The sequence below is a fragment of the Tamandua tetradactyla genome, chromosome 9 (genome assembly GCF_023851605.1).
Source record: "Tamandua tetradactyla isolate mTamTet1 chromosome 9, mTamTet1.pri, whole genome shotgun sequence".
In the NCBI taxonomy this organism is placed as follows: domain Eukaryota; kingdom Metazoa; phylum Chordata; class Mammalia; order Pilosa; family Myrmecophagidae; genus Tamandua; species Tamandua tetradactyla.
In genome coordinates, this window is record NC_135335.1 from 89,031,334 (window position 1) to 89,059,159 (window position 27,826).

Here is a 27,826-nt window from a genome sequence, read left to right on the forward strand (position 1 = left end):
TTACAGTGAAATGTGAAGGAAAGAAAGAAGCTGAGAACTGAACTTGGGTAGAAAGACACCAGAAATCGAAGTTCTGGAAAGTTCTGGGCTTCCAGAAAGGGAGATCTCAGAGAATAGTACCCCACGTGAGCATTTAACCTCAGGTAGAACCAGCCAGCCATTTCAGAGAAAGCCAGGATTGGACATGGAGTAATTCAGGAAGGATTTGCAGAAACTCCTTATGTTTGATGGGCACGATCTGAGGCTACTGCATAGAAAGCCAATGAAAGTGCTGCAGATCTGTATAAAGAGAACTACTGCCAGTCAGGTCTGAGAGGGACAGAGAAGGGACACATTGGAGGAAAAATAACTTCAGAGGCAAAATCACAGAGGCTGGGGTCTGAAGTCAAAAAGCCTTAGGCCAGGAGAGTGGACACACCCAAGCATATGGAGAGGCTGAGTTTGCCCCAAAGGCAGAGGATGGGCCTTCCACCTCATTGCAGTGGAAAAGTCACGCTGCCTCAGGCCGTGGAGAGGGTGAAGCACATTCCTGCGACCACCTGGAGGGGTTGAGCATGTGCCCCAGAGATGGCAGAGATACGGGTGCAGCCCCAATGCCTGGAGAGGGTGGAGCTGAGGAAAAGGTGGTTTCCCCAATGTCTCCCAAGGTTGCATTCAGGGAGAGGGAGGCCTCTGTGTAGGGCTGAGGAGAAGGTGGAACTGCTGCTTTCTAAAGCCCTGAAGATAAATGACTTTCAGACTTTTGAAATCTAACGGACTTTGCCCTTCAGGTTTTCGAAAACTGCTTGGGTCCTGACAGTTCCTCCTTTGTATCGTGGTAGCAAATAATTTGTTCTGAGCTTTACAGGTCCAGAGCCAGAAGAGACTTTTGCCTTAGAACAGACCATGCCTGTTAACTAACTTTGAGATTTTGTACTGGTTTTAAACTTGTAGTGTATCTGTATTGTTAGTGAAATGGTTTAAGGTTTTCTGATATTGTTACTGAATCAATGTATTTTGCATTTGGAAATAACATGTCTTTTAGGGGTCCAAAGGGTGGAATGTGCTAGTTTGAATCTGTGGTGGACCCCAGAAAAGCCATGTCCTTTAATCCTCATTCAATATTGGGGCTGGGAACATTTTGATTGTTCCCATGGATATGTGACACACCCAGTTGTGGGAGGTAATTTTTGATCAGATAGCTTCCATGGATTTGCGACTCCACCATTAATCCTTTAAAAGAGGAAACATTTTGGAGAAAGTCCCTTTGGTAGAGCCACAAGAAAGCGAGTAAATGTCACCATGTTTGCCATGTGCTCTTGCAGCTGAGAGAGAGAGACTCCTTTTTTTTTCAGAAGAAGAATCTTAAAGGAATTTATTAGATCCTATAACTTATTTTTTTATTAATTAAAGAAAAAAAGAAATTAACACAACATTTAGAAATCATTGCATTCTACATATGCAATCAGTAATTCTTAAAATCATCACATAGATGCATGATCATCATTTCTTAGTACATTTGCATCGATTTAGGAAAAGAACTGGCAAAACAACAGAAAAAGATATAGAATGTTAATATAGAGAAAAAATAAAAATAATAAACTAGTAAAAAAAAAGAAAAAAAAACACTATAGCTCAGATGCACCTTCATTCAGTGTTTTAACATGATTACTTTACAATTAGGTATTATTGAGCTGTCCATTTTTGAGTTTTTGTATATAGTCCTGTTGCACAGTCTGTATCCCTTCAGCTCCAATTACCCATTATCTTACTCTGTTTCTAACTCCTGCTGGACTCTGTTACCAATGACATATTCCAAGTTTATTCTCGAATGTCGGTTCACATCAGTGGGACCATACAGTATCTGTCCTTTAGTTTTTGGCTAGACTCATACAGCATAATGTTCTCTAGGTCCATCCATGTTATTACATGCTTCATAAGTTTATTCTGTCTTAAAACTGCATAATATTCCATCGTATGTATATACCACAGTTTGTTTAGCCACTCGTCTGTTTATGGACATTTTGGCTCTTTCCATCTCTTTGCAATTGTAAATAACGCTGCTATAAACATTGGTGTGCAAATGTCTGTTTGTGTCTTTGCCCTTAAGTCCTTTGAGTAGATACCTAGCAATGGTATAGCTGGGTCGTATGGCAATTCTATGTTCAGCTTTTTGAGGAACCGCCGAACTGCCTTCCACAGTGGTTGCACCATTTGACATACCCACCAACAGTGGATAAGTGTGCCTCTTTCTCCGCATCCTCTCCAGCACTTGTGATTTTCTGTTTTGTTGATAATGGCCATTCTGGTGGGTGTGAGATGATATCTCATTGTGGTTTTGATTTGTATTTCTCTAATGGCCAGGGACATAGAGCATCTCTTCATTTGCATTTTGGCCATTTGTATTTCCTCTTCTGAAAGGTGTCTGTTCAAGTCTTTTTCCCATTTTGTAATTGGGTTGGCTGTCTTTTTGTTGTTGAGTTGAACAATCTCTTTATAAATTCTGGATACTAGACCTTTATCTGCTATGTCATTTCCAAATATTGCCTCCCATTGTGTAGGCTGTCTTTCTACTTTCTTGATGAAGTTCTTTGATGCACAAAAGTGTTTAATTTTGAGGAGCTCCCGTTTATTTATTTCCTTCTTCAGTGCTCTTGCTTTAGGTTTAAGGTCCATAAAACCGCCTCCAATTGTAAGTTTCATAAGATATCTCCCTACATTTTTCTCTAACTGTTTTATGGTCTTAGACCTAATGTTTAGATCTTTGATCCATTTTGAGTTAACTTTTGTATAAGGTGTGAGATACGGGTCTTCTTTCATTCTTTTGCATATGGATATCCAGTTCTCTAGGCACCATTTATTGAAGAGACTGTTCTGTCCCAGGTGAGTTGGCTTGACTGCCTTATCAAAGATCAAATGTCCATAGATGAGAGGGTCTATATCTGAGCACTCTATTCAATTCCATTGGTCGATATATCTATCTTTATGCCAATACCATGCTGTTTTGACCACTGTGGCTTCATAATATGCCTTAAAGTCAGGCAGCGCGAGACCTCCAGCTTCGTTTTTTTTCCTCAAGATACTTTTAGCAATTCGGGGCACCCTGCCCTTCCAGATAAATTTGCTTATTGGTTTTTCTGTTTCTGAAAAATAAGTTGTTGGGATTTTGATTGGTATTGCATTGAATCTGTAAATCAATTTAGGTAGAATTGACATCTTAACTATATTTAGTCTTCCAATCTATGAACACAGTATGCCCTTCCATCTATTTAGGTCTTCTGTGATTTCTTTTAACAGTTTTTTATAGTTTTCTTTGTATAGGTTTTTTGTCTCTTTAGTTAAATTTATTCCTAGGTATTTTATTCTTTTAGTTGCAATTGTAAATGGAATTCATTTCTTGATTTCCCCCTCAGCTTGTTCATTGCTCATGTATAGAAATGCTACAGATTCTTTCTGGAACGTTTGGTAGAATTCACATGTGAAGCCATCTGGTCCCGGACTTTTCTTTTTAGGAAGATTTTGAATGACTAATTCAATTTCTTTACTTGTGATTGGTTTGTTGAGGTCATCTATTTCTTCTAGAGTCAAAGTTGGTTGTTCATGTCTTTCCAGGAGCCCGTCCATTTCATCTAAATTGTTGTATTTATTACTGTAAAGTTGTTCATAGTATCCTGTTATTACCTCCTTTATTTCTGTGAGGTCAGTAGTCATGTCTCCTCTTCCATTTCTGATCTTATTTATTTGCATCCTCTCTCTTCTTCTTTTTGTCAATCTTGATAAGGGCCCATCAATCTTATTGATTTTCTCATAGAACCAACTTCTGGTCTTATTGATTTTCTCTATTGTTTTCATGTTTTCAATTTCATTTATTTCTGCTCTAATCTTTGTTATTTTTTTCCTTTTGCTTGCTTTGGGATTAGTTTGCTGTTCTTTCTCCAGTTCTTCCGAGTGGACAGTTAATTCCTGCATTTTTGCCTTTTCTTCTTTTCTGATATAGGCATTTAGGGCAATAAATTTCCCTCTTAGCACTGCCTTTGCTGCGTCCCATAAGTTTTGATATGTTGTGTTTTCATTTTCATTCACCTCGAGGTATTTACTAATTTCTCTTGAAATTTCTTCTTTGACCCACTCATTTAAGAGTGTGTTGTTGAGCCTCCACATATTTGTGAATTTTCTTGCACTCCGCCTATTAATTTCCAACTTCATTCCTTTTTGATCCGAGAAAGTGTTGTGTATGATTTCAATCTTTTTAAATTTGTTAAGACTTGCTTTGTGACCTAGCATATGGTCTATCTTTGAGAATGATCCATGAGCACTTGAGAAAAAGGTGTATCCTGTCATTGTGGGATGTAATGTCCTATAAATGTCTGTTAAGTCTAGCTCATTTATATAATATTCAGATTCTCTATTTCTTTATTGATCCTCTGTCTAGATGTTCTGTCCATTGATGAGAGTGGTGAATTGAAGTCTCCAACTATTATGGTATATGTGTCTATTTCCCTTTTCAGTGTTTGCAGTGAATTCCTCACGTATTTAGGGGCATTCCGGTTCGGTGCATAAATATTTATGATTGTTATGTCTTCTTGTTTAATTGTTCCTTTTATTAGTAGATAGTGTCCTTCTTTGTCTCAAATAACTGTTTTACATTTGAAGTCTAATTTGTTGAATATTAGTATAGCTACTCCTGCTCTTTTCTGGTTGTTATTTGCATGAAATATCTTTTCCCAACCTTTCACTTTCAACCTACGTTTATCTTTGGGTCTAAGATGTGTTTCCTGTAGACAGCATATAGAAGGATCCTGTTTTTTAATCCATTCTGCCAGTCTATGTCTTCTGATTGGGGAATTCAGTCCATTAACATTTAGTGTTATTACTGTTTGGATGATATTTTCCTCTAACATTTTGCCTTTTGTATTATGTACATCATATCTGATTTTCCTTCTTTCTACACTCTTCTCCATACCTCTCTCTTCTGTCTTTTCGTATCTGACTCTAGTGCTCCCTTTAGTATTTCTTGCAGAGCTGGTCTCTTGGTCACAAATTCTCTCAGTGACTTTTTGTCTATAAATGTTTTAATTTCTCCTTCATTTTTGAAGGACAATTTTGCTGGATATAGGAGTCTTGGTTGGCAGTTTTTCTCTTTTAGTAATTTAAATATATCATCCCACTGTCTTCTAGCTTCCATGGTTTCTGCTGAGAAATCTACACATAGTCTTATTGGGTTTCCCTTGTATGTGATGGATTGTTTTTCTCTTGCTGCTTTCAAGATCCTCTCTTTCTCTTTGACCTCTGACATTCTAACTAGTGTCTTGGAGAACGCCTATTTGGGTCTAATCTCTTTGGGGTGCGCTGCACTTCTTGGATCTGTAATTTTAGGTCTTTCATAAGAGTTGGGAAATTTTCAGTGATAATTTCTTCCATTAGTTTTTCTCCTCCTCTTCCCTTCTCTTCTCCTTCTGGGACACCCACAACACGTATATTTGTGTGCTTCATATTGTCCTTCAGTTCCATGATCCCCTCTTCAAATTTTTCCATTCTTTTCCCTATAGTTTCTGTTTCTTTTTGGAATTCAGATGCTCCATCCTCCAAATCACTAATTCTATCTTCTGTCTCTTTAAATCTATCATTGTAGGTATCCATTGTTTTTTCCATCTTTTCTATTTTATCCTTCACTTCCATAAGTTCTGTGACTTGTTTTTTCAGGTTTTCTATTTCTTCTTTTTGATCAGCCCATGTCTTCTTCATGTCCTCCCTCAATTTATCGATTTCATTTTTGAAGAGGTTTTCCATTTCTGTTCGTATATTCAGCATTAGTTGTCTCAGCTCCTGTATCTCATTTGAACTATTGGTTTGTTCCTTTGACTGGGCCATATTTTCAATTTTCTGAGCATGATCGTTATCTTCTGCTGGCGTCTGGGCATTTAGTCAGATTTCCCTGGGTGTTGGACCCAGTAGATGGAAAGATTTTTCTGTGAAATCTCTGGGTTCTGTTTTTCTTATCCTGCCCAGTAGGTGGTGCTCGTGGCACTCGTTTGTCTGTGCGCCCACCAGTAAAAGGTGCTGTGGGTCCTTTAACTTTGGAAAACTCTCACCGTGGGGGAGGTTCGCCAGCCGAAGCGGCTTGGAAGAGTGCCAATCCGAATCTCCCAGCCAGCCCGGGGATCCGAACGCGGGGAAGGTCGCCGGCCGCCACAGCCCGGGAGAGCGCCCGTCCGAATCTCCTGCTGGCCCGGGGCGCCTAGCGTGGCGGGAGGGCACCAGCCGCCGCGTCCCGGGGAAGTGCATCGTTCCCAGCCGGACCAGGAAGCCACATGTTTGGAAGACCCCGGTCACCGTTCTCCGCGGCCTGGGGATCTCAGATCCAATTCTCTCAGCTGGTCCGAGGCGCCGTGCGTGGGGGGTCGCCAGCCACTGCGGCTTGAGGGGACCGCCTGTCCAATTCTCCCAGCCGGCCCGGGAAGGAGGGAGGGAGGGACTCTGGCTGCCGGCGCCCCGGCCCGGGGAAGCCAGCGCCCCTCGGCGATCTCACCGGAGCGGGTTCTCCCAGCCAGTCAGCTGTTCCAGGATGGGGTACGCTGTCTTCTTGATCTCTGTCGTGGCTCCGGGAGCTGTTTTGTATCATTCCTACTCCCCTAGTAGCTGTTCTGGAGGAGGAACTAAGACCCGCACGTCTTACTAAGCCGCCATCTTCTCCGGAAGTCTAGAGACTCGTTTTAATTGGGACATTTTCTCAGCCTTAAAACTGTAAACTCACAATTTATTAAATTCTCCTTTTTAAAAGCCATTCTGTTTCTGGTATATTGCATTCCAGAAGCTAGCAAACGAAAACACTAAGTTTCTCATTCCATTTGTGATTGACTGTCAAATGCTCCAGCATTCTACCTGGGCACAGGCCATCTTCTCAGTCTCTAGCCTGTGCCCAGAATCTGCAACTTTCCCCCAAGGAGAGCTGTAGATAGTCAGCTCAAAAGAGTCTTCCTACTTAGAATTTCACTCCCTATGGCCCTTATTGCTTTCACATCTCTATAATCCTTTAATAAATGATTCTCATAGTTATTTAGCTTTTGTGATTTTACAAAGCACATGCTATGAAGTACTCCACCTTACTCAGGAGTAGAAAATCAAAGACCAGGTTTTATTAACAATTAACTTACAACACCTACACACTGTCTATCCTAATGGTATTATTTTATTACATTCACATTTTGTTCTTTTAAAGTCAAAACCTATCAAATTTGGTAGAAACAGAAGCCTGGGTAAACAAAAACATTTGGGCCTAAAAGCAGTTTCTTTGTATATAGAAGAGAAAATCAAACCATAATTTAGAATGAAAATAAAATTAATTTGGATGATATATAAATATTAGGAAAATATTTTCTTAACAACAGACCATGATGAAGTAGAAGAAGATGATGATGTAACAATAAGACATCTGGCATTTGTTGAATATGTATTATATACGAGGTATAGAATAAAATATTTTTTGTAGAATAGAAAGAATATATATAAAAGCACCTGCAATATTGCCTCCTTCACTATAAGCTTTATAGACGTGCTAGCCAATAATACTAACTACTACTACTACAATGATGATGATGATGATTGTATTTAATCTGTACAATGCTTTAAGGTAAGAACAATGATCTTCATTTTACCCACGGAGAAAATGGGTCCAAGAGAAGCCAAGTAACTTTCCCAATATCATAAACTTATTCTAGTTATAGAATAACCAAAACCACACCTGCATATCCCAAAATCTATGCTCTCAATCACTTGTTATTCTGTAGATCTTGTTAAAGGGAAAAAAGAGCCAATATTTGTGGTGTTAAGGAATAAGCCATACTTAAAGATATAAATGTACTTAAGAGTCTACCATATTTATATAAAGGCTTTGCTAATCTGCCATGTAACTGTATAGAAAGCTTTTATATATTACCTTTGTTTTTATAATCACCTCTCCAATTTTAAAGTTAAAGATTTTTCTACATGAGAAAAAGAGATAAAAGCTAAACACACTGTAAAATATCAAAAATGCATTTATTCCCAGAGGGCATCTAGGAATCATGTACTTGAAATCACTTATTAAGGAGAATAATGTACCCAATTCTGTTAATTAATGATTTAGACTAATTTCCATTTTATAATCTCAAATGTTTCTAATAACCCTAGTGAAACCAAAACTATCACATTTAAACACATTTAACAAAATGATTTAAAAAGACAAATTAGGAAACAATAATTTCATTTCTAAATACAAACAAATCCTTGTTTATCATGAAAGATCTTTTCAATGAAAAACAAATAGTACCTTCATACAAATAAGCTATGAGAATATAGTATAATAACTAGCTCTGTTCCAACCTCTACTACATAATTTCTTATAAGGAAGAGTACACAATGGCCTATTATTTTATACTAACTGCAAAAAATGCTGTCTGAACTACTGAAACATTTAAATTGTAGAATATTTTAAAAGAAAGATGTGTTTGACTTCAAATGTATATGGTAATTAGTTAACAAAGCACTTACTCCATATTGAGAATTTTAGCCTGATTTAATGAATAGTGCAGAATTAGTAAGGAACTATCCACACAAAACTAATTCACTAAAGTGGTTAAAAAAAAATGGTCTTGGGCAGGCCACGGTGGCTCAGCAGGCAGAGTTCTCACCTGCCATGCCGGAGACCCGAGTTCAATTCCTGGTGCCTGCCCACGTAAAACAAACAAACAAACAAACAAAATGGTCTTAAACAGGTAAATGTATTATTGTAACCTTACTTGTACTCTAATTTGTTAGCAAACTTCTCACAGACGATACAAAAATAACCTTCACTTTATATACCACTAATGATATATGCTTGAAACCAATTTTTTCAATTTAGTTCAAACTGAGGGAACTATATAATATCCTTAGGAATAAATGAGTCTCACTTAATTTAGGTTTAAAAATTAAACAGTGCTGTATTTATTAATTTTGAAATTTCAAAGTAAGACTATGTTTAAAGTCATATTTTAAAATTAGAAAATAATATAAAAGTTCTTACCTCTAATTCTACATCAGCTCGTACATACTGTCGGGTCTTTGGATGATTAAGGAGGTGCAAAATTGTAGTAATGAGTGCCTCATTTATTCGACTTAATTGACAATCAATAACATTTTTCAAAATAGTATTTAGTCCACCTCGAAGGGCCACAACCTCTGGATTCTGAAGTGCTAAAATAAAAGATAAAAACTTTTAGATATTATATTGGGAGGAATTAATAAAATGTCATCAGAAATCTGCATTTTAAGTTTTAAAGTTTTTCTTTCTGACTTGATAAACTTTTAAGTCACCAACATTTAAAAGAGCATGTGGATAAAATATATCTAACAACTGACTACACTTGCCAAAATCTAATTATGTCTCTGTCTTTTCATATACTTTGTCCATATTTTACTGAAATGGTGTTTCTTTTCCTATTGGTTGCTGGGAGTTTCTTCTACAGTGGGGATAATAGTCCTTTATCTGTCTCAAGTCTTTTATTAGTAGTCTGCCTTTAAATTTTGTTGAAAATGGTGTTTCATTTCTTTTTGATACACATACACACACACATAAGTTTAATGATAACTTTAAGTTCAAAACTCTTATACCAAAAGACCACATATTTTCTTTGTGTGTGTGATGTATGCATGTGTTTTTAATGAGTTCACAATTTACATTCAGTTTTTAATGTCAGGAAATCGAATGTAGCTTAAGTTGATGAAGCCAATTTTCTTTTTGAATGTTAATCAATTATCCTAGCACGATTCCCATACTGCTTTTTTGTAATACTTAAGTCTTGTGAATAGCAGGGTCTCCAACTCAGAATTAGGTTTCTTCTATTTTTTCTAAACTGAGGTAATAATTACATACATTAAAATGCACAAATCTACATCACGTCAGTGAATTTTGAATAATGTCTATATCTTTTAACTAACACTCTAATTAAGGTATTCGATTTTCATTATCCTAGAAATTCTCTCCCACTACTTTCTATTCAGCCCCACTTCATCACACAGGCAATCACAGTTTGATTTCTATCTTCATAGAGTAGTTTTGCCTTTTTGACGATCAATTTTGGTAAGTTCAAAAGCAAAAGTACTCTCCCAACACACACACACGTCATACACATACTTAATTTTTATTTTTATTCTACAACTTTGTTTTTTTCAATTTTGGAAATAGGCATCATGTTTTTCATTATATTTACTGACTATTGCAGAAATACAAAATAAACTATCAAATCTATTTTTATATTTCTACTGTATTGAAATTACTAAGTCCTGTTTTACAGTTGATTATTGATTCAGATTATTCTAGATACATTATCTGCAGAGTAATACTGTCTCCATTACGTATGTAAACTTCATACATTATTTTGACTTACCAACCTGGCTAAAAGTTCTAAAACAATGCTGATTTAGAGTCAAGAGGATGTGGTATTTGTAAAGCTCTGACAATAAAGAATAAGTTTTAGTGTTGATCTGAAATAATAAATGGTCTATAATATTAAGACAATAGTCTTGTAACTTTTAATTTTTTTTGCATGTGTTTAATCTATGTAAATAACATGTTAGTTTCATAAAGAAATTGGTATGTTTCCATTTTTTAATGCTCTGGAGCAGATTATACCATATAAGAATTATCTGTTTCTTAAAAGATTCATTTTAAGACAAAACTACCTGGTTGAGTCATTTTAGAGGCAACTATTTCAACAATCTTTTTGATAACTTCTGAGGTTTTTAACTATCAGACTTTCTACTTTTTTAAGTCACTAGAAATGAAAATTTTTCTTGAAAACAAAACAGAACATTCATTTCAATGAGATTTTTGAATATATATAAAAAATTACAATTAAAAAAAACTGCCCTAATATATTCTCTTCATTTCTCCATTAATCTTTTCTTTTTCTGATCTTTTAGCTTTCCACACATTTATGTATTTCATTGTTTTTATTTTTCCAATCAACATAGCTTAGATTTGATAATCTACTTTCTCTCTAATTAATTATAATTCTTCATTTTATTATTGATTTCCTCCAGCTTACTTTTGATTTTTTTCCCCCTTCTTTTTTCCACTTCTCAAGTTAGACTGGTTCATTCAGTTACTTTCATGACTCTGTGCTTAAATATATCCCCATTTTATGATGACAAGTTAATTCTAGATATAGAGAACATACATTGACATGTAGTTAATTTTTATTATTTTCTCTATTTTCTTAACTACATTTCTGACTTTCTCCCTAGATCAACAGGTACTATAGATAGTATATTTACATCCTCAGTGGTAGAATTTGGTTCTACTTTTGTTTTCTTAAATTTGTTATTAATTTACTTTTTATTATATCAAGACAGAATGTGATGTACACCATTTCTACTTTTGGTGGAGAAAAAGTCTTCTCTTGTCATATAAAATTATTTTTATATGATTATAAGTGAATTTGTACATTTTAATATGTTCATTAGCCACGCATTTCTTTGGGAATCACTTTTTTTTCTATTTATTTGCATATAAGTTATGTTATGTTTGTTACATTTATTTTTTTCTTGTGTGTTCTGGCACTGTTTGTATTTTGAGGCTTTGAAGTAATATCAGTAGCTGCTAAAATCACTATGTGCTTTCTTTTGATAATTCAAAACTCCTTTTCCGTGCAATGATCAGATAACCATTCATCCATTTTTCTACTCCAGTTTTTGCCCCACTTAAACTCTTTAATCCTCTGCATTTAAAGTTCATTTTTTAATGTGGATTGTTTTTGTTTTTAACCCATACCAGGATGTAGAATCTTTAATTAATTCTGAGATCCAGATCCTAAGAGGCTTTAATCTAATTACTGGAATTTGGTCAATTTGTATACCAAAGTTCATAATGAGTAAAACTTTTAAATCTTATAGAATTTTAATGTCCTTTTAAAATTATTTGTTATACACCAAATCACTATTCTACTTCCCTATCTAGAATGCTCTACTTTTTCATATCTTTGTCCAATAACTGAAAAATTCATGTATTAAAGGTATTAAGAAATGTTAAATATTCTTTCCAAAATAGCACATTTTTATGAATTGAAAAAACTCTGACCTAGTTCACAGATAATGGCAATGCATGCTCGAACCATTCTATCTCTTTCTTGAAGTCCATCATTTCCAACCGCTATTAATGAATTAGTCACAGAACTAGGAAACAAGGAAGCATTCACAGTAATCATCTATAACAGGAAGGAATAAAAAAAAAAAAGCAGTTAGTTACTTCATAATACATTTTTAATAACACTTCATTCAAAAGTAGGTATTTAAGACCATAGAGTATTTCAAGATCCATTTTAATCTAATGCTTTCATAGTTATTTAAAAAGATTAATATAACTAAGAATTGATGCAACAAGTGGTAACAATCATTACTACGGAAGCATGTGTTATATTTTTTTAACAGTCCAGAATATAAATTGACCAGCAAGACAATGTTTCTGACATTCTAAACTCCTTAGAACAGCAACAATATCGTACACAACTTTTCAATCTATCCACAAAGCAGTCAGTGGTGGCAACCAGCAGTCAACATACTATCATACTACTACATTCCCAATTCTTTTTCCACATACAGTCATTACCCAGTCCTACCCAATTTACCTCCTTTACATCTTTATCCTCACCCCTCATCAAATTCATTGATTTGGGTCCTCATTTTTTCCTACTTTGACAACTGCAATAGACTCCTACTGACCTCCACATCTCTAGCACTGCCCCCATCACCAGTCAATTCTTGCCATACCCAAAGGAATTTATAATCCATAATCTATTTTCAATATTCCAAAAATCCCGATGACTACAGCATGTATCTGGTAATAAATCTCAGACTGAATTCCAAATTAAATGAAAGGTCTGTCATTAATATTTTGAATATTGAAAATAGCATCCATGCTGAGCTTGGAAAATACAAAGAAAACAAAAAAGGAAGCAAATTATTAGCTAATAAATAAAGACCATCTGGTAGATTAAGTATTTCAAAATAATAGGTCCCTGAAATGGGAGTAGAAGAAAATGTTTTCTTTGGTTTGAGTGGTAAAAAAATATTGGGAATAACTGACCCAGCCCAGATATCACTGGATTTATCTTGTTGGAAAAATAAGGATTGCACTATAATAAATTACAAGATGTATATAACTAAATGAAAGACAGCTAAATCTTACAGGTCAAAGCAAAGGTCTGTTTTGACTAGAATAACTGTAGTTAATGTCAACTTAAGTGGTTTAAGCCCTTACTACAAAGCTCAACAGAAATTGTATAATATAGTTACACAACCAGTGGAAGTTACAAAACTTTCACATCTGCTTCTAAATCAATATGTTTTCATTAATCAAAAACTGGGGGTTGAGGTGGGGTGATAGGAAGCTGATCTCGCCTGGGTAAAATAAAATTTTATCCATTTATTATATGAATGTGCACCTTAATACCTGCTACTGTATTATTATGCTCCTTATCAAAACTTATAAAAAATTCCAAAAACAGTAAAATGTATATAATATATGCAAAAAAAAGCTGGCTAGGAAATCAAGCAAATTGGCTTTTAGGGCTAAATTTTCCACTAATAAACAATGCTACTTTAGCCAAATCAATAACCTCTATGCTTCAGTTCCTCATTTGTAAAATGAGTATGTATAGGATCAGATGACTTTAAGAATTTCAAGCATAAAGCCTATTATATGAATCTTAAGTGTTTAATAAGCATGTATTAATTAAAAAATTTACTTATTTTCCAGGGAAATCTATGCAAAGAAACTCTTAAATTCTGTGTAAACCAGAGAATGCTTTTCTCATAAATCAACGAAATACTTATTAAGGGAAAAATCATAAAGTGTAGCCTCTATTAAAATAAAATTTAATCATCTCTTTTTGGCATGATAGAGAAGATACGAGATAAAACAAAGACCATGTACAGGTAACAAATCTGTGGGATAAAGGAATCAGAGAAGCACTGAGTTCTCCAAGGGGAATCTGAAATTTGAGCTGACTTTACAAGATGAGACAGAGTCTACAAGATTTGGAAAGGGGTAGAAATGAAACTAAAAGTTGGAAGGAAGTAATGATTATGGTAGTGGGTAGTATACATATGGTGGCATAAGATAGGACAGACAGAAATAGTTATTTGGAGCAAAAATGGTCTGAATGCTAAGCTAGGCAATGGAGCCATCATAAGTTTGGAAATCTGGAAAACCAGTTTCTACCTCTGGCTTTGCCAATATCTATGTAACAAGGGCAAACAATTTCTTCAAACAAATCTCTTTTAACTGCAGAAATTTTGTGATATTATTTATCCTTTATTATATGAATAAAGAAATGATATGAAGAAAGTGATGGCTTAAATAAATTAGGCGGCAGTAAGTAGAATTTAGAATGAATGACACCTTTATTTTATATATCTTTAGACTAAATTTATCTTTAGAAGAGTAGCAGCAGCTGACTGGTGGGAAAATCATTACAGAAAGAAAAAAGCCAGGAAGAATTACCTGGATTGAAGGGGGTTGTGGTAAATTAGACAAACACAGCAAACAAAGAAACAAAAGAAAATACTATCTGAATGAATTTGATGGGTGGAAAAGAAGGAAAAGTGATATGAATATTCCTTAAATTAGTCATAGAGCAAGTCATCCTAAAGCAACAAATGATTTTGTGTTTCTTTAAAAATATAATACTTGTATAAAACATTTTAAAACTTTCTGAATGCATACAAAAACAGTGACCTGGCAATTATAATATTAAACAGTCTCTACTATTTCAGTTGACCTGATGTTCCTGAAAAAAAGAAAAAAGAAATGTGTGCTTTGTTTACTAAAAGGACTAATGAAATTATGCTTTCTCAGGCCAACAGAGGTCGCTGATCATAAAGCAAGTGTGCTTGTCCTTTAACTCTCTTTTAACTAAATCAAGGAGGAATCCAGCACCACCATTCAAAACAAATTGAACCTATGACATCACAAATCAGAAAGAATTTTCCCACTTGGATTTCAATGACAGCTCCTTTAAATTACTCTGCATTTCAGAAGATAACAGAGAGTAATTTTTATTACAGTGCTATTAAATTATTTTCAAGCTCTGTTCAATTTACTAGACTATTTTACAAATTAAATTTTAACTTGTATAAGATGTTTTATAAAATTAAAAAGAGTGTTTACTAAATAATCCAAAGAGTCTGAAAAAAATTTTTTAATCCCCTTGGAGTTGTTCTTTCTTCTAAAAGCAATTTGTAGGGCAACAATTCTCAAAATATGGTCCAGGAAATAAGGACCTTGGGATATTTTCAGAGATTCTGCAAAATTAAAATTATTATTATAATAACACAAGGTATGGTAGTTTGGAACTAAGCTCCCCAGAAAAACATATTCTTCGTCCATTCCTATGGATGGGAACCTTGCAATGAAATTATTTCAGTTAAGGTGTGGCCCAGCTCAATCCGGATGGGTCTTAATCCTTTTACTGAAGGCCTTATGGGGAAGGTCACAGAGGGAGCAACCAGAAGCTGGAAGTCAATGGAACCCAGAGGAGAAGGGAGAGGCCATGTGTGATGCCCTGACCAAAAATCTAAGGACCAGTGGTGGCTGTCAGCTCCAAAGGCCAGTCTTCTAGGAAAAAGCATCACCTAAAAGACGCCTTGAGTTTGGACTCCTCCTATCCTTGAAACCACGAGCCAATAAATTCCCCTCATTTAGGTCAACCCAATGCATGATATTTGTTTTACCAATAAGTAAACTGAAACAAGGACATTAATTTTCTTTTTAATTCTCATTCTCTCATAAGATTATTCTGAAATTTTTCAAGAGGCTTCATTATATGTGCTATCACAATAGATTGTATGCAGAAGAAAATATAAAATCTAGCTGACCTTTATCAAGATAAACATTAAAGAGACTTGCAAAAATAAAAAACAATGCCACTCTACTCAGTAGTTTTCTTTTTGCATGAAATATGGAAAAAAATATTATGTTTACATGTACTGGGTTTACTGTTTAACACAGTAATAAAGTTATAAAATTTCCCATTTTATTCCAAATATAAATATTGACAGATCTAACTCAAATAAACAAAAGCTCTTTGGGGAACTCAATTTTCACCAATATAAAAGGGTCCTGAAATCAAAAAGTTATTTGAGGTTCTTTCTTTTTGTAAAATATTTTTATTTAAGAAAACAAACTACACACTTAGAATCACCAAAAATGGATATCTTAGTTAGCTTAACTATAGGTATAATTAAATAAAGTATCAAAATAATCATTGTAAAACCTGTGTTTTGCACAGTAAGTTTCATAAACCAATTTAAAATTAAGGCTGCAAGGAATAAAATCTACAAATGCAGTTAGCACAGTTTCTTAAATTCTAAATGTTAAACACTAACAAATATCATTTGGTTAACTGTCAAAACTATGAACTGTCTCAAAGTATCAACTGGAAAGTTATTACAAACATCTATGCTGCTATAGTAATGACCTGTATTACTAATAAATATTTTCTGATATCAGGAAAATAAGATACAAGTGTTATTACAATTACATATGAAAATCCTAACCATCTAAAATCGATATCTTAGCTTATCCAGACCCCTATTTAAATAAAATATCTAAATAATTATTGTAAAGTCTGTTTATACAATATGTTTATAAACCAATTTCAAATTTAGCAAGGAAGGAAAACTCTAAAGATACAGATATCAGAGTTTCTTAGATTCTAAATATTAAACATCTTAAGTACCATTCGAGTAACTATCACAACTGTGTTCATTCTCAAAATATCAAATAGAAAGTTATTATAAATATCAACTTTGCTATAGTAGTGACCTATGTTACTAAATATCTTCAAAATTTTTATTTCAGGAATTATTTTATCTAATATTACTATAGCCACCTATATTTTTTTGTTTTTGTTGTAAAATATAACATATATATGTATATACACACACAAATATATATATATGTATATATATACAAAGCAAAGAAAGAAAAAACAATAGCATTAAAAGCAAACAGCTACAGAACAGGTCCCAGACTTTGCAGTGGGCTACTATTTCTTCATCATAGCTTCATCAAAACACTAAAAGCTTTACCAGTCATAATAATGAAATCATAAAGTATCTCTTTCTTTGTGTCTGACTTATTTCACTCAGCATTATGTCCTCAAGGTTCATCCACATTGTCATATGTTTCAGAACATCATTTTGTCTAACTGCTATATAACATTCCATCATATATATGTTTTACCATATTTTGTTTATCCACTCGTCTGTTGATGGGCACGTGGATTGTTTCCATCTCTTGGCAACTGCGCATAGTGCCACTATGAATGGCAGTGGGAAAATGTCTGTTTGCACCACAGCTTCCAGCTCTTCTAGGTAAATACTGAGTATTGGTATTTCCAGGTAATGGGGCAAGTCAATATTTAGTTTTCTGAGGAATCACCAAACTAACTTCCACAGCAGCTAAACCATTATACATTCCCAAAAGCAGTGAATAAGTGTTCCAATTTTTCTACATCTTCTCCCACATTTATAGTTCTCTGTTTATTTAATAACTGCCATTCTTATAGGAGTAAGGAGATAACTCATTGTCATCTTAATTTGCATAGCCTTGTAGCCAATGAAGACGAGCAGCTATTCCTGTTCTTTTTAACCATCTGTATTTGTTCTTCAGAAAAGTGCCTATTCATAGCCTCTGCCCATCTATAGATGGGTCATTTCTTTCTTTGTTGTTGAGCTGTATACGATATAAAGCCTTGATCCAATACGTGTTTTCCAAATATTTTCTCCCATCGAGTTGGCTGCCTCTTCACCATTTTAACAAAGTCCTTTGAGGTAAAGAAGCTCTTGATCTTAATTAAGGAGTTCCCATTTGTCTATTTTTTTCTTTAGCAGCTTGTGCTTTAGGTATAAGATTTAAGAAGCTATCTCCTATTACTAGATCTTAAAGATGTTTCCTTGCATTTTCTCCTAGTTTTAAGGTACTGGCTCTTACATTTAGGCCTTTAATCCATTTTGAATTAATTTTTGTATAGGGTATATGGTAGGGGTCCTCTTTCATTCTTTTGGCAATTGAAATCCAGTTCTCCCATGCCCATTTATTGAAAAGATAACTCTGGGCCAGTTCAGTGGATTTGGGGGCCTTATCAAAGATGAAATGTCCCTAACTTTGGTGGTCAATCTGCACTCTCAATTCTATCCCATTGGTTACTCCTTCTAGTATTGTTCCAGGACCATGCTATTTTGACCACTATGGCTTTATAGCAACTGTTAAATCCTTCAACTTCGCTCCTTTTTCTTAGGTTATCTTAGGCTATTTGGGGTCTCTTTCCCTTCCATATAAATATGACTTCAAAGTAGGTTGTTTGGATTTTGACTGGTATTACATTGACTCTATAGATCAGTTCGGGCAGAACTGACACCTTGATATTCAACCTTCCATAAGCATGGAATGTCTTTCTATTTATTTAGGTCATTTATTATTTCTTTTAGCAATTTTTTTTCATAATTTTCTGTGTATAAGTCCTTGACATCCCTGATTAGGATTATTCCTAGATACCTGATTCTTCTGGTTGCTATTTTGAATGAATTTCCTTAGTTGTCACCTCAGATAGGTTACTGCTTGTGTATAGAAAACATTACTGATTTTTGAGCATTAATTTGTATCCTGCAACTTTGCTGAATTTGTTTATTAGCTCAAGTAGCTTTGCTATAGATTTCTCAGGGGTTTCTTTTTTTTTTTTAACTTTTCTTTAAAAAATAATTTTAATGTAAAAACCTAACATATAAACGCATATTCTTGACATAAAATACTCTTCTATACATACTATACAATCAATGGCTCACAATATCATCACAAAGTTGTATATTCAGCACCATGATCATTCACCCTTTGAACATTTGTATCACTCCAGTAAAAGAAATGATAAGAAAAAAGAAAAAACTCATACATACTGTATTAGTTAGGGTTCTCTAGAGAAACAGAATCAACAGGGAACACTCACAAATATAAAATTTATAAAACTGTCTTATGTAACCATGGGAATGCTGAGTCCAAAATCTGAAGGGCAGGTTGTGAAGCTGACAATTCTGATGGAGGGTGTGGACAAACTCCACAGGAGAGGCTCACAGGCCGAAGCAGGAAGACAGCTTGTCTCTTCTGAATCTTCCTTAAAAGGCTTCCAGTGATTAGATTAAGCATCACTCATGGCAGAAGACACTCCCCTTGGCTGATTATAAGTGGAATCAGCTGTGGATGAAGCTGACATGATCATGATTTAATTCTATGAAATGTCCTCATTGCAACAGACAAGCCAGCACTTGCCCAACCACAGAAACAGGTACCACCACTTGGCCAAGTTGACACATGAACCTGACCATGATACATACCTTTCCTCTCACTCTTCCCTCTCATTGACCACTAGTGTTTCCATATTTCCAATTTATTTTACCCTTTGTCCCATCTATTATTTATCTCAGGGTTTTCTAAGTATAGGATAACAACATCTACAAACAATGAAAATTTTACTTCTTCCTTTCTTATCTGGATGCCTTTTATTTCTTTCTCCTGTCTAATCGCTCCAGCTAGGACTCCTAATACAATGTGGAAAATAGTGGTGACAATGGGCATCCTTGTCTCGTTCCCAATTTTAAGAGGAATGCTATTTCTCACCATTAAGTATGATGTTGGCTATGGGTTTTTCATATATGTCCTTTATGATATTGAGTTCCCTTTGATTCCTTACATTTGAAGTGTTTTTATCAGGAAAGGATACTGGATTTTTCAAAAGCTTTTTTGGCATCAACTGATATGATCATGTGATTTTTCCCTTTCAATTTGTTAATGTCCTGTATTATGTTCACTGATTTTCTTATGTTGAACCACCCTTGCATTCCATGTATGAATCCTACTTTTTCATACTGTATAATTCTTTAAATGATTTGATTTGCTAGTATTTTGTTAAGAATTTCAGCACATCTATGCTCATCAGGGAGATTGGTCTCTAGTTTTCTTTTCTTATATCATCTTTATCCATTTTTTCTATTAGAGTGATGTGAGCTTCATAAAATGAGTTAGGTAGCATACCTTTTTCCTCAAATTCTTGAAGAGTTTGTAGAGGATTGGCATTAGCTCTTTTTGAAATGTTTGATAAAATACTCCTGTGAAGATGTCTGGTCCTGGGTTTTTCGTTTTGGGAAGACTTTAATGACTGATTTGAATATCCTTATTTGTAATTGGTTTATTGAACTCTTCTATTTCTTCTCAAGTCAATCTGGTAATTCGTGTGCTTCGAGGAATTTGTCCATTTCATCTAAGATGTCTAGTTTGTTGACATATAGTTGTTCATAATATGAAATGTTATGATTTTTTTTCATTTCTTCATGATCTGTGGTAACAAGATCCCTCTCATTTTTTATTTTATTTGTATTCTCTCTCTTTTTTTCTTCATTAGTCTAGCTAGGGGTCCATCCATTTCATTGATTTTCTCAAAGAACCAACTTTTAGTTTTGCTGATTCTTTCTATTGTTTTACTGTTCTTCAGTTTGTTTATTTCTGCTTTAAGCTTTATATTTCTCTTCTTTCATTTGCTTTCGGGTTAGTTTGCTTTTCTTTCCCTAAATTATAAAGATAAGCAGTTAAATCCTCAAGTTTTGTTCATTTGTGTTTTTTAATGTAGCCATTTAGGACAATAAACTTCCCTTTTAGCTGCCTTTGCCATATCATTTTTTTTTTTTGTATGCTGTATGATGGGGTCACATTTCATTATTTCTCCATGTGAGTATCCTGCTGTTGCAAAACTATTTTTGAATTTTTGCTTGTTTTTTGCTTGCTTGTTTTTTAGGAAGTACATGGACCAGGAATCAAACCCAGGTCTCTTGCATGGCAGGCAAGAATTCTACCACTGAACTATTCTTGCACCCTAATCACTTAAGTTTTGATATGTTGTATTCTCATTATCATTTGTCTCCAGATATTTACTAATTTCTCTAGCAATTTCCTCCTTGACCTACTGGCTATTTAAGATTGTGTTGTTTAATCTCCATATACTTGTGAAAGCTCTGGTTCTTTGGTGATTATTAACTTTCAACTTTATTCACCGTGATCACAGAAAGTGCTTTGGACAATTTCAATCTTTTTATATTTATAAAGATTCAGTTTGTGTCCCACCATGTGATCTAAATATCTTGGAGCAAGTTCCATGTGAATAGAGAAGAATGTATAACCTGGTTTTTGGGGTGTTATGATCTATATATGTCTATTAAATCAAATTAATTTAACCCAATGTTTAGATTATCTATTTCCTTGTTGATCTATCTGGTTGTTCTATCTATAGTGGAGAGTGGTATATTGAAATCTCCCACTATTACTGTTGATATGTTTGTAGCTCCCTTCAGTTTTTACAAATATGCGTCTTAGGTACTTCAGAGCTCCCTGAAAGAAGCATCCACATTTATGATTGTTGTTTCTTCTTGGTGAATTGTTCCTTTTATTAATATGTAGTGTCCTTCTTTGTATCTTATGACATCTTTACATTTAAATTCTATTTTGTCTGATATTAAAATAGCAACTCCTGCTTTCTTTTGGTTACAGCTTGCATAAAAGATCTTTTTTCTATCATTTCACTTTCAATCTGTGTCCTTGAGTCTAAGATGCGTCTCTTGTGAACAGCATATAGAAAGATTATGTTTTTTAGTTCATTCTGATACTCTGTATCTTTTAATTCAGGACTTTAGTCCACTAATGTCAAAGTAATTACTGTAAAAGCAGTTCTTGACTCTACCATCTTGTTTTAGTTTTTATTTGTCAGATTGATGTATTATTTTCCTCCTTTCTCTTTTTTCCCTTAAATTACTGCTACTCATATTCTTCAATTCTGTACTCTCCTCCAGACATCTCTTTCTTTTCTTTTCTTTTTTTCAGCTGACAGGACTCTCTGTAGTATTTCTTGCAGGACAGGTCTCTTAATGACTAGTTCTCTCAATCTTTTTTGTCTTTGAAGATTTTAATATCTCTCTCAATTTTAAAGTATAACTTGGCTGGATAAAGAATTCTTAGCTGAAAGTCCTTCTTATTCAGGAACTTAAATATATCATACAACTTCTTTCTTGCTTCCATGGTGCCTGTTGAGTAGTCCAAAGTCAGTCTTATGTGCTTTCCCTTACATGTAGTAGATTGCTTTTCTCATGCTGCTTTCAGGACTTTCTGTTTCTCTTCAACACCTAACAGTTTGATTAGTATGTGTCCTGGTGTAGGCCTGTTCAGATTCATTCCATTTGAAGTTTGTTGGGCCTCTCTGATTTGCATATTTATGTCTTCTTATATTGGGTTTCCCCAATTATATCCTCAACTAACCTTCCCAACACTTTTCTCTTCTAGGACAACAATGATTCTTACATTTGTGTGCCTCTTGCTGTCCATCATTTCCCTAAAAGCCAGTTGCACTTTTTCCATCTTTCTTGCCATTTGTTCTCTTCTGCTCTCTAGTTCAAATGTTCTATCTTCTAATTCACTTATTCTTCTTCCTGCTTCTTCCAATCTGCTACTGTGTGTCACTAGCATATTTCTAACTTAGTCTACTTTATCTTTCATTTCTGTGAGATCTGCCATTTTTCTATTTAACCTTCTGAATTCTTCTTTATACTCTTCTAATGTCTACCAAATATCCTTTATTTATATCCTTGAGTACTTATTCTGTGTCCCCTCAGGAATTTTGATTTGTTCATTTGGCCAGGCCATTTCTGCTTAGATCCTTACATGCTTTGTGATTTTCTGTTCAGTTCAGGGCATTTGATTATCTTGATATGGTTATTTTGCAAGTTGCTTTCCTTCACTCTTCTAAAGTTTTGTATTAACTTGGTTTTTGCTGAGGGTTTCCTTTTGCACTTGGTTTATTGGTTATTCTCTGCCAAATTAAGTTCCAGATTTCACAAAGGGGATACAATTGATCTTGAGGGTGTTTTAGAAGCTAGGCTGGAAAACAGGTGTACTTCAGCGGCAGAAGGACTGCCCACCATCTAGATGACCCAGGCTGAACTCCCAGCCCATGTACAAGGCAAAAAAAAAAAAAAAAAAACACGATAATAATAAAAATAAGAATATAATAAAAACTAAACACAAAAACAAGAACAACAACAACAAACACACCTCAACAGTTGCAGACCCCAGAATCAAAAGGAGATACCCCAAGATATTTGGGAGTGAAGTTATACTGGTGTCCACTAAAGGGAGGGAAAATTTAAGAGAGAAAAAAAATAAATAAATGAAATAGAATAATAAAAATATGTGAAATAAGAAATAGAAAATAATCACTAGGGATATAAAACATTTATTAAAAATTAAAAATAATGGAAAAAACTATTATAACTACTAATAAAAATGTGTAAAAAGAATTTAATTTTAAAAATGGATTAAAGAAAAAAAACAAATATTAAGAAAAAAATGAAAAACAGAAAACAAAGCCTAGGTAGATAAGGAGTTAGCATGCCTGCACTTACCACTTTTCCCTATCAGGTGGCGAACTCGAGGCTCCTCTTGCCTCAGCTCCCTCCTCAACTATAGTAGCCTGCACTTACCCCTTCTCGCCAACAGGTGGCAAGCCTGAGGCTCCTCCTCCCCCAGCTTCGCCCACCCTGGTCACAGAGGCTCAAAGATGGCATGCTCAGCAAGGGTACTGCTCCCAGCCCAGGGTAGCTAGATTTCTTTGTCAGCGGGACTGGGTAGTCAACCAGCACCCAGGAGATCAGCTCACCTGCAGCACTGGTGGATCTGCTAGATACCGTGCCTGCAGGCTGGCTATTTTCAGCATCTGGCTGGGTGTTCACTAGTCCCGCCCCCAGGCCTGCCCCCCACGGTAGGCGACTGGGTCCATCTCCAGGCTCCCTGCATTATGGCCCACACAGGGAGTTCTCCCTAGGCAGCAGCTGGCAGGCTGGAGTGGAGATGCCCAGTTCCCTCCAATCCCACCTCCCCAAGTGCCATAGCCCACTCCAATGGGGGTCTCTGTTACCCAACCCACTCTGCTCTCCCCATCCCGATCTCCCCATACCTTTCCTCCACCAAACTGCCTAAAGAATCTGTTTGTTTACTCAAACCCTGAGTCCTGGTCATTTTTTCCCCGTCTCCTAACTTGTTTCATGGAGCAAGAGTGAACTTATGCTATACCACCTTTCCGGAAATCCTATTCAAGGTTCTTAAGAAACAAATTTTGTTTTCTTATCTGAAATTCTCAGGGTAGCAGGAAGTTATTACATAAATAAGCAAAAACCACAATCCTAATTTTTAAATTTATATTTGATAAGTCAAAGTGATGGTCCCAATAAAACAGTTTATTTATAACAAAAGTTTTCTAATCTATCTCCAATATCACTCTTGCTAGAATTGTAAACTTCTTTTAAGATGTAACTCATTCTTCTCCTTCTTCATTACTATGCCTACCTGTGGGTACTATTATTAAGCATATCCTAGACAACTGGAGGTAAAAGGACAAAGAAGGAGCCTGGTTTAAATACGAACTCAACAGTTCATCATTCTGGAGCATGCTGAATTCAAAGGTGGGAAAGAAGAAGAGCTAAAATTTTTAACTGTTAAAAAATTTTAGATATTTTTACTTCAAAACGTAGACTGCAAGACTTATATGAATATTTAGGATGAAACATAATATTTGTGTTCATTCAGGTTATAGCCCAAGCAAGTATATTCTCAGTTCACTTTATTACTCTGCCAGTAAGGAATTACAAAACATTAAGAGTCTCTCAGGAGAACCATTATATATTATCCTCCACACCCTCTCTTGCCTAACATAGACTGTGACTTTATATGCTATACAAAGGCCTGGTTGTTTATTGCTACTGACATGAACTATCCCCAAATTTAACTTCGAAAGAGTCAGCTTGTAACTATTTGTGATATCCATTTAAACAGTATGAATTCCACACATACAATTAAGAGAAAAATTAGGATAGGGAAGAATAATCTTCCTTCTCAAATAACTTTTCAAAGGAATAATTACATTTACATGTCTACTGCAGGAAGAATTATTCTTTACATTGAATATTTTACAAGAAATATTGTCCTAGTTATATCCAATCACAGAATAATTATACAAAAAACTTATGTTTATCTTAAAGTTTAAAAGAGCTATTTAACTTATTTGTAACTTTAGTAAAATAAAAATGTTTAATATGAATTTAGTCTTTGAAATTCTAATATTAATATTTCACAAAATAATCTATAATATAAAAATGAAAAATCTTTTACAAAACCTGTAAATTTGCCTTTTACTCAGATTTATAACATACCTTTCTGACTAATCGAAGTGCTTGTGTCCTCTCTACTTCATTGCTCTGCTGTATGTCAATACACCTAAAGAAGACACAAAATATTAATTATTGATAAAAATCCTATTAAACAACTTTTTTGGATAGCAGTTTCACAATATTAGACCTATGTTCATGGTATCAATATGGTATTCTAAAATTATAGTACATATGCTTTTTCAGTACCAGCAAATATTTAGTTAACTTATCTATCCTCTAGTGGTAAATGCTTGTCATAAAAAAAAAATTTTTAACTGCAGGAAAGAACAATATCAAAAATAATTTACAGGATTACTTCTATCTATATAGAAAGAAACCATACTCATAGAATAAAATATCAGTCTATTGGAAAAAAATATATACTTGTCTGATAAAAGTCACAGTCATTTTATAAAAAGTGTGAAGGAAAAATATTTCAAGCCTATGCTTAGTATAACTGTAGTTATAACTAGTGCCTAAATTATATATATATTTCAGCAAAGCTAAAAGTTTGTGCATTCTCCAACAATAATTCTACTTTACCTAAATAGAATTTGAAATCTGAATTCACTCTAAAAATTGGTCAAATATATCACTTAACTGATATTTCTTCATAAAACTTACTAAATTTTTCAATTTCTAAAGTCTCTGGTCTATATAGTACCATAATTCATTTGTATTTATGTTTAGGCAGTTTGCAATTCTAAATTAATACTTTATATTCAGAAAGTCTGCCATTCAAAATGTTAAAGGGACAGTGGAGAACAATCCCTGAAAAGAAAAACACAAGAACCCAGGCTCTTTTCTTGGGCAAATTTGCCAACTCCTAGCATCAGGGAAACAGGGTCCTAACAGAAAGCATTAGTCCAAATGGACTGGAAAGAGAGGCTGAAGGTGACCAAAGTAGCTAAGACTTAAAGGGCAAAATACCAAAAAAAGAAAAAACAAAGGAATGAACAAAAAAACTGCATGCAATTTTCTCTCAAGTTTATTTCCAAAATTCTACGTTGTAGGGATTCCACACAGCAGAGGGAAGAGAAACTAATTCCACACTTGGGGCCTCCAATCTTACCTGAATTCCCATAGCATGGGAATAAGTGCCAGCTCTGCCCACCCTGAATTAGGCCCTATGGCTGCAGAGAAAAGAGTCTCCAGAGAAAACTCAAGGATAACCCCCAGGAAGTGAAGGAGGAAGACACTCAGGAACTAGAAAAGCCCTCAAGCCAGCTAAATTCTCCTTGAAGTGAGTGATGAGGAAATCAGGAGTTTTATTCAGGAATGGGAATTCCTTGGACATGCGATGTATCCCAAACAGAGGGGAAAAAAATCACATGCTGTCAAAATCAATATCCCAGGGGCTCAGGGAGAAGGGTATAAAAAACAGCTGGTGACAATGTCTCCACATGTTGATGAGTTTAACATATTTATATTGAACTATACAGGAGACCAACCAGAAGTCAAGAACCAAACCCTTGCCTTGTTCCTTATGGAGAAGTCCTACAAAGAATAATGGACTATAGCTGGGAGGACAGAGTCTCCTCAGGTAGTCCCCATGCAGAAATGGCCAACTTTCCACCTCCCGAGTTGCAGCTCCAAGCCTGCATCATTCTCATGCTTCTTGAAGAGCTGATGTGGACCTCCCCACATGTGATCTATATGGAGAACTCTCAGTTACCAGATTGGGTGCCCTGGACCCCCCAGCCTTCAGTGGTCCCCTGCACTCCTATATCCTGCCATTCTCCTGAAAGATAACAACGCCCAGCAGTAGTAGTGGACTCCTCTGACTCTGATACAAATCCTGGTCTTAATGTCAACTTGAACCTGTATCCCAATTCTGTTTGAGAGATTAACAGTATATCACAGATCCATAAATTCATCCAGGATTCCTTTCCTTCACCAAATCCAACGTAATGAAAATAAAATTTGAAGTTGAATGAGAAAAAAAATTCTATGTTATACAAAAGCAGGGTTAGACTCCAAAAACCCAAGGAGAAAGCTGCTATTGAGAAGTTAAGGAGCAGAGCAGAGAATATTCTAAGGTATGGAATACTCTAAGAAACAGGCTAGGGCTCATGGCTGGCCAAGGTGACAAAGTTCTGCTAAAAACCTCCACTTTCACTTGAGCTCTCTAATAAACCACTTCCTAAGAGCAAAGGCAATACTAAAATCAAACTTAAACAGAATCGGTGTGAAAAGTCAACACTCCAGAATAAAACTTCTCTCTTAAGAGAAAAATAGCATGATCCAGAGTTTCAACAATTTTGAACATACAATGTTCACAACTGGCCTGATTGTATGAGGCATGGTTTAAAAAAACAATAAATAAAGAGTAGGTGACTGTATTGGTTACATTCTGGTGTCAACTTGGCCAGGTGATGATGCCCCGTTGTCTGGTCAGGCAAAGACTAGTCTGATCATTATTACAAGGATATTTCATGGCTGTTGGATGAACCGAAAAGCTGGCTTATTAAATCAACAGTCAGCTGATTACAGCTGTAACTGACTGCATCTATAATTAACTAACGCTGCGCCT

The 27,826-nt window shown here is 35.0% G+C and overlaps 1 protein-coding gene across 4 annotated transcripts in view; it reads right to left on the bottom strand.

The window, feature by feature from the left end:
• The window catches only part of RICTOR (RPTOR independent companion of MTOR complex 2), a 193,025-nt gene that overhangs the window by 80,582 nt on the left and 84,617 nt on the right, over positions 1-27,826 (bottom strand). For all 4 annotated transcript variants that reach the window (XM_077117032.1, XM_077117030.1, XM_077117031.1 and 1 more), the window contains exons 6-8: positions 25,297-25,360; positions 12,077-12,203; positions 9,023-9,192 (exon numbers count right to left, since the gene is read on the bottom strand). In XM_077117032.1, the coding sequence (XP_076973147.1) occupies positions 9,023-9,192; positions 12,077-12,203; positions 25,297-25,360 (361 nt within the window). The remainder of the gene's footprint in view (positions 1-9,022; positions 9,193-12,076; positions 12,204-25,296; positions 25,361-27,826) is intronic.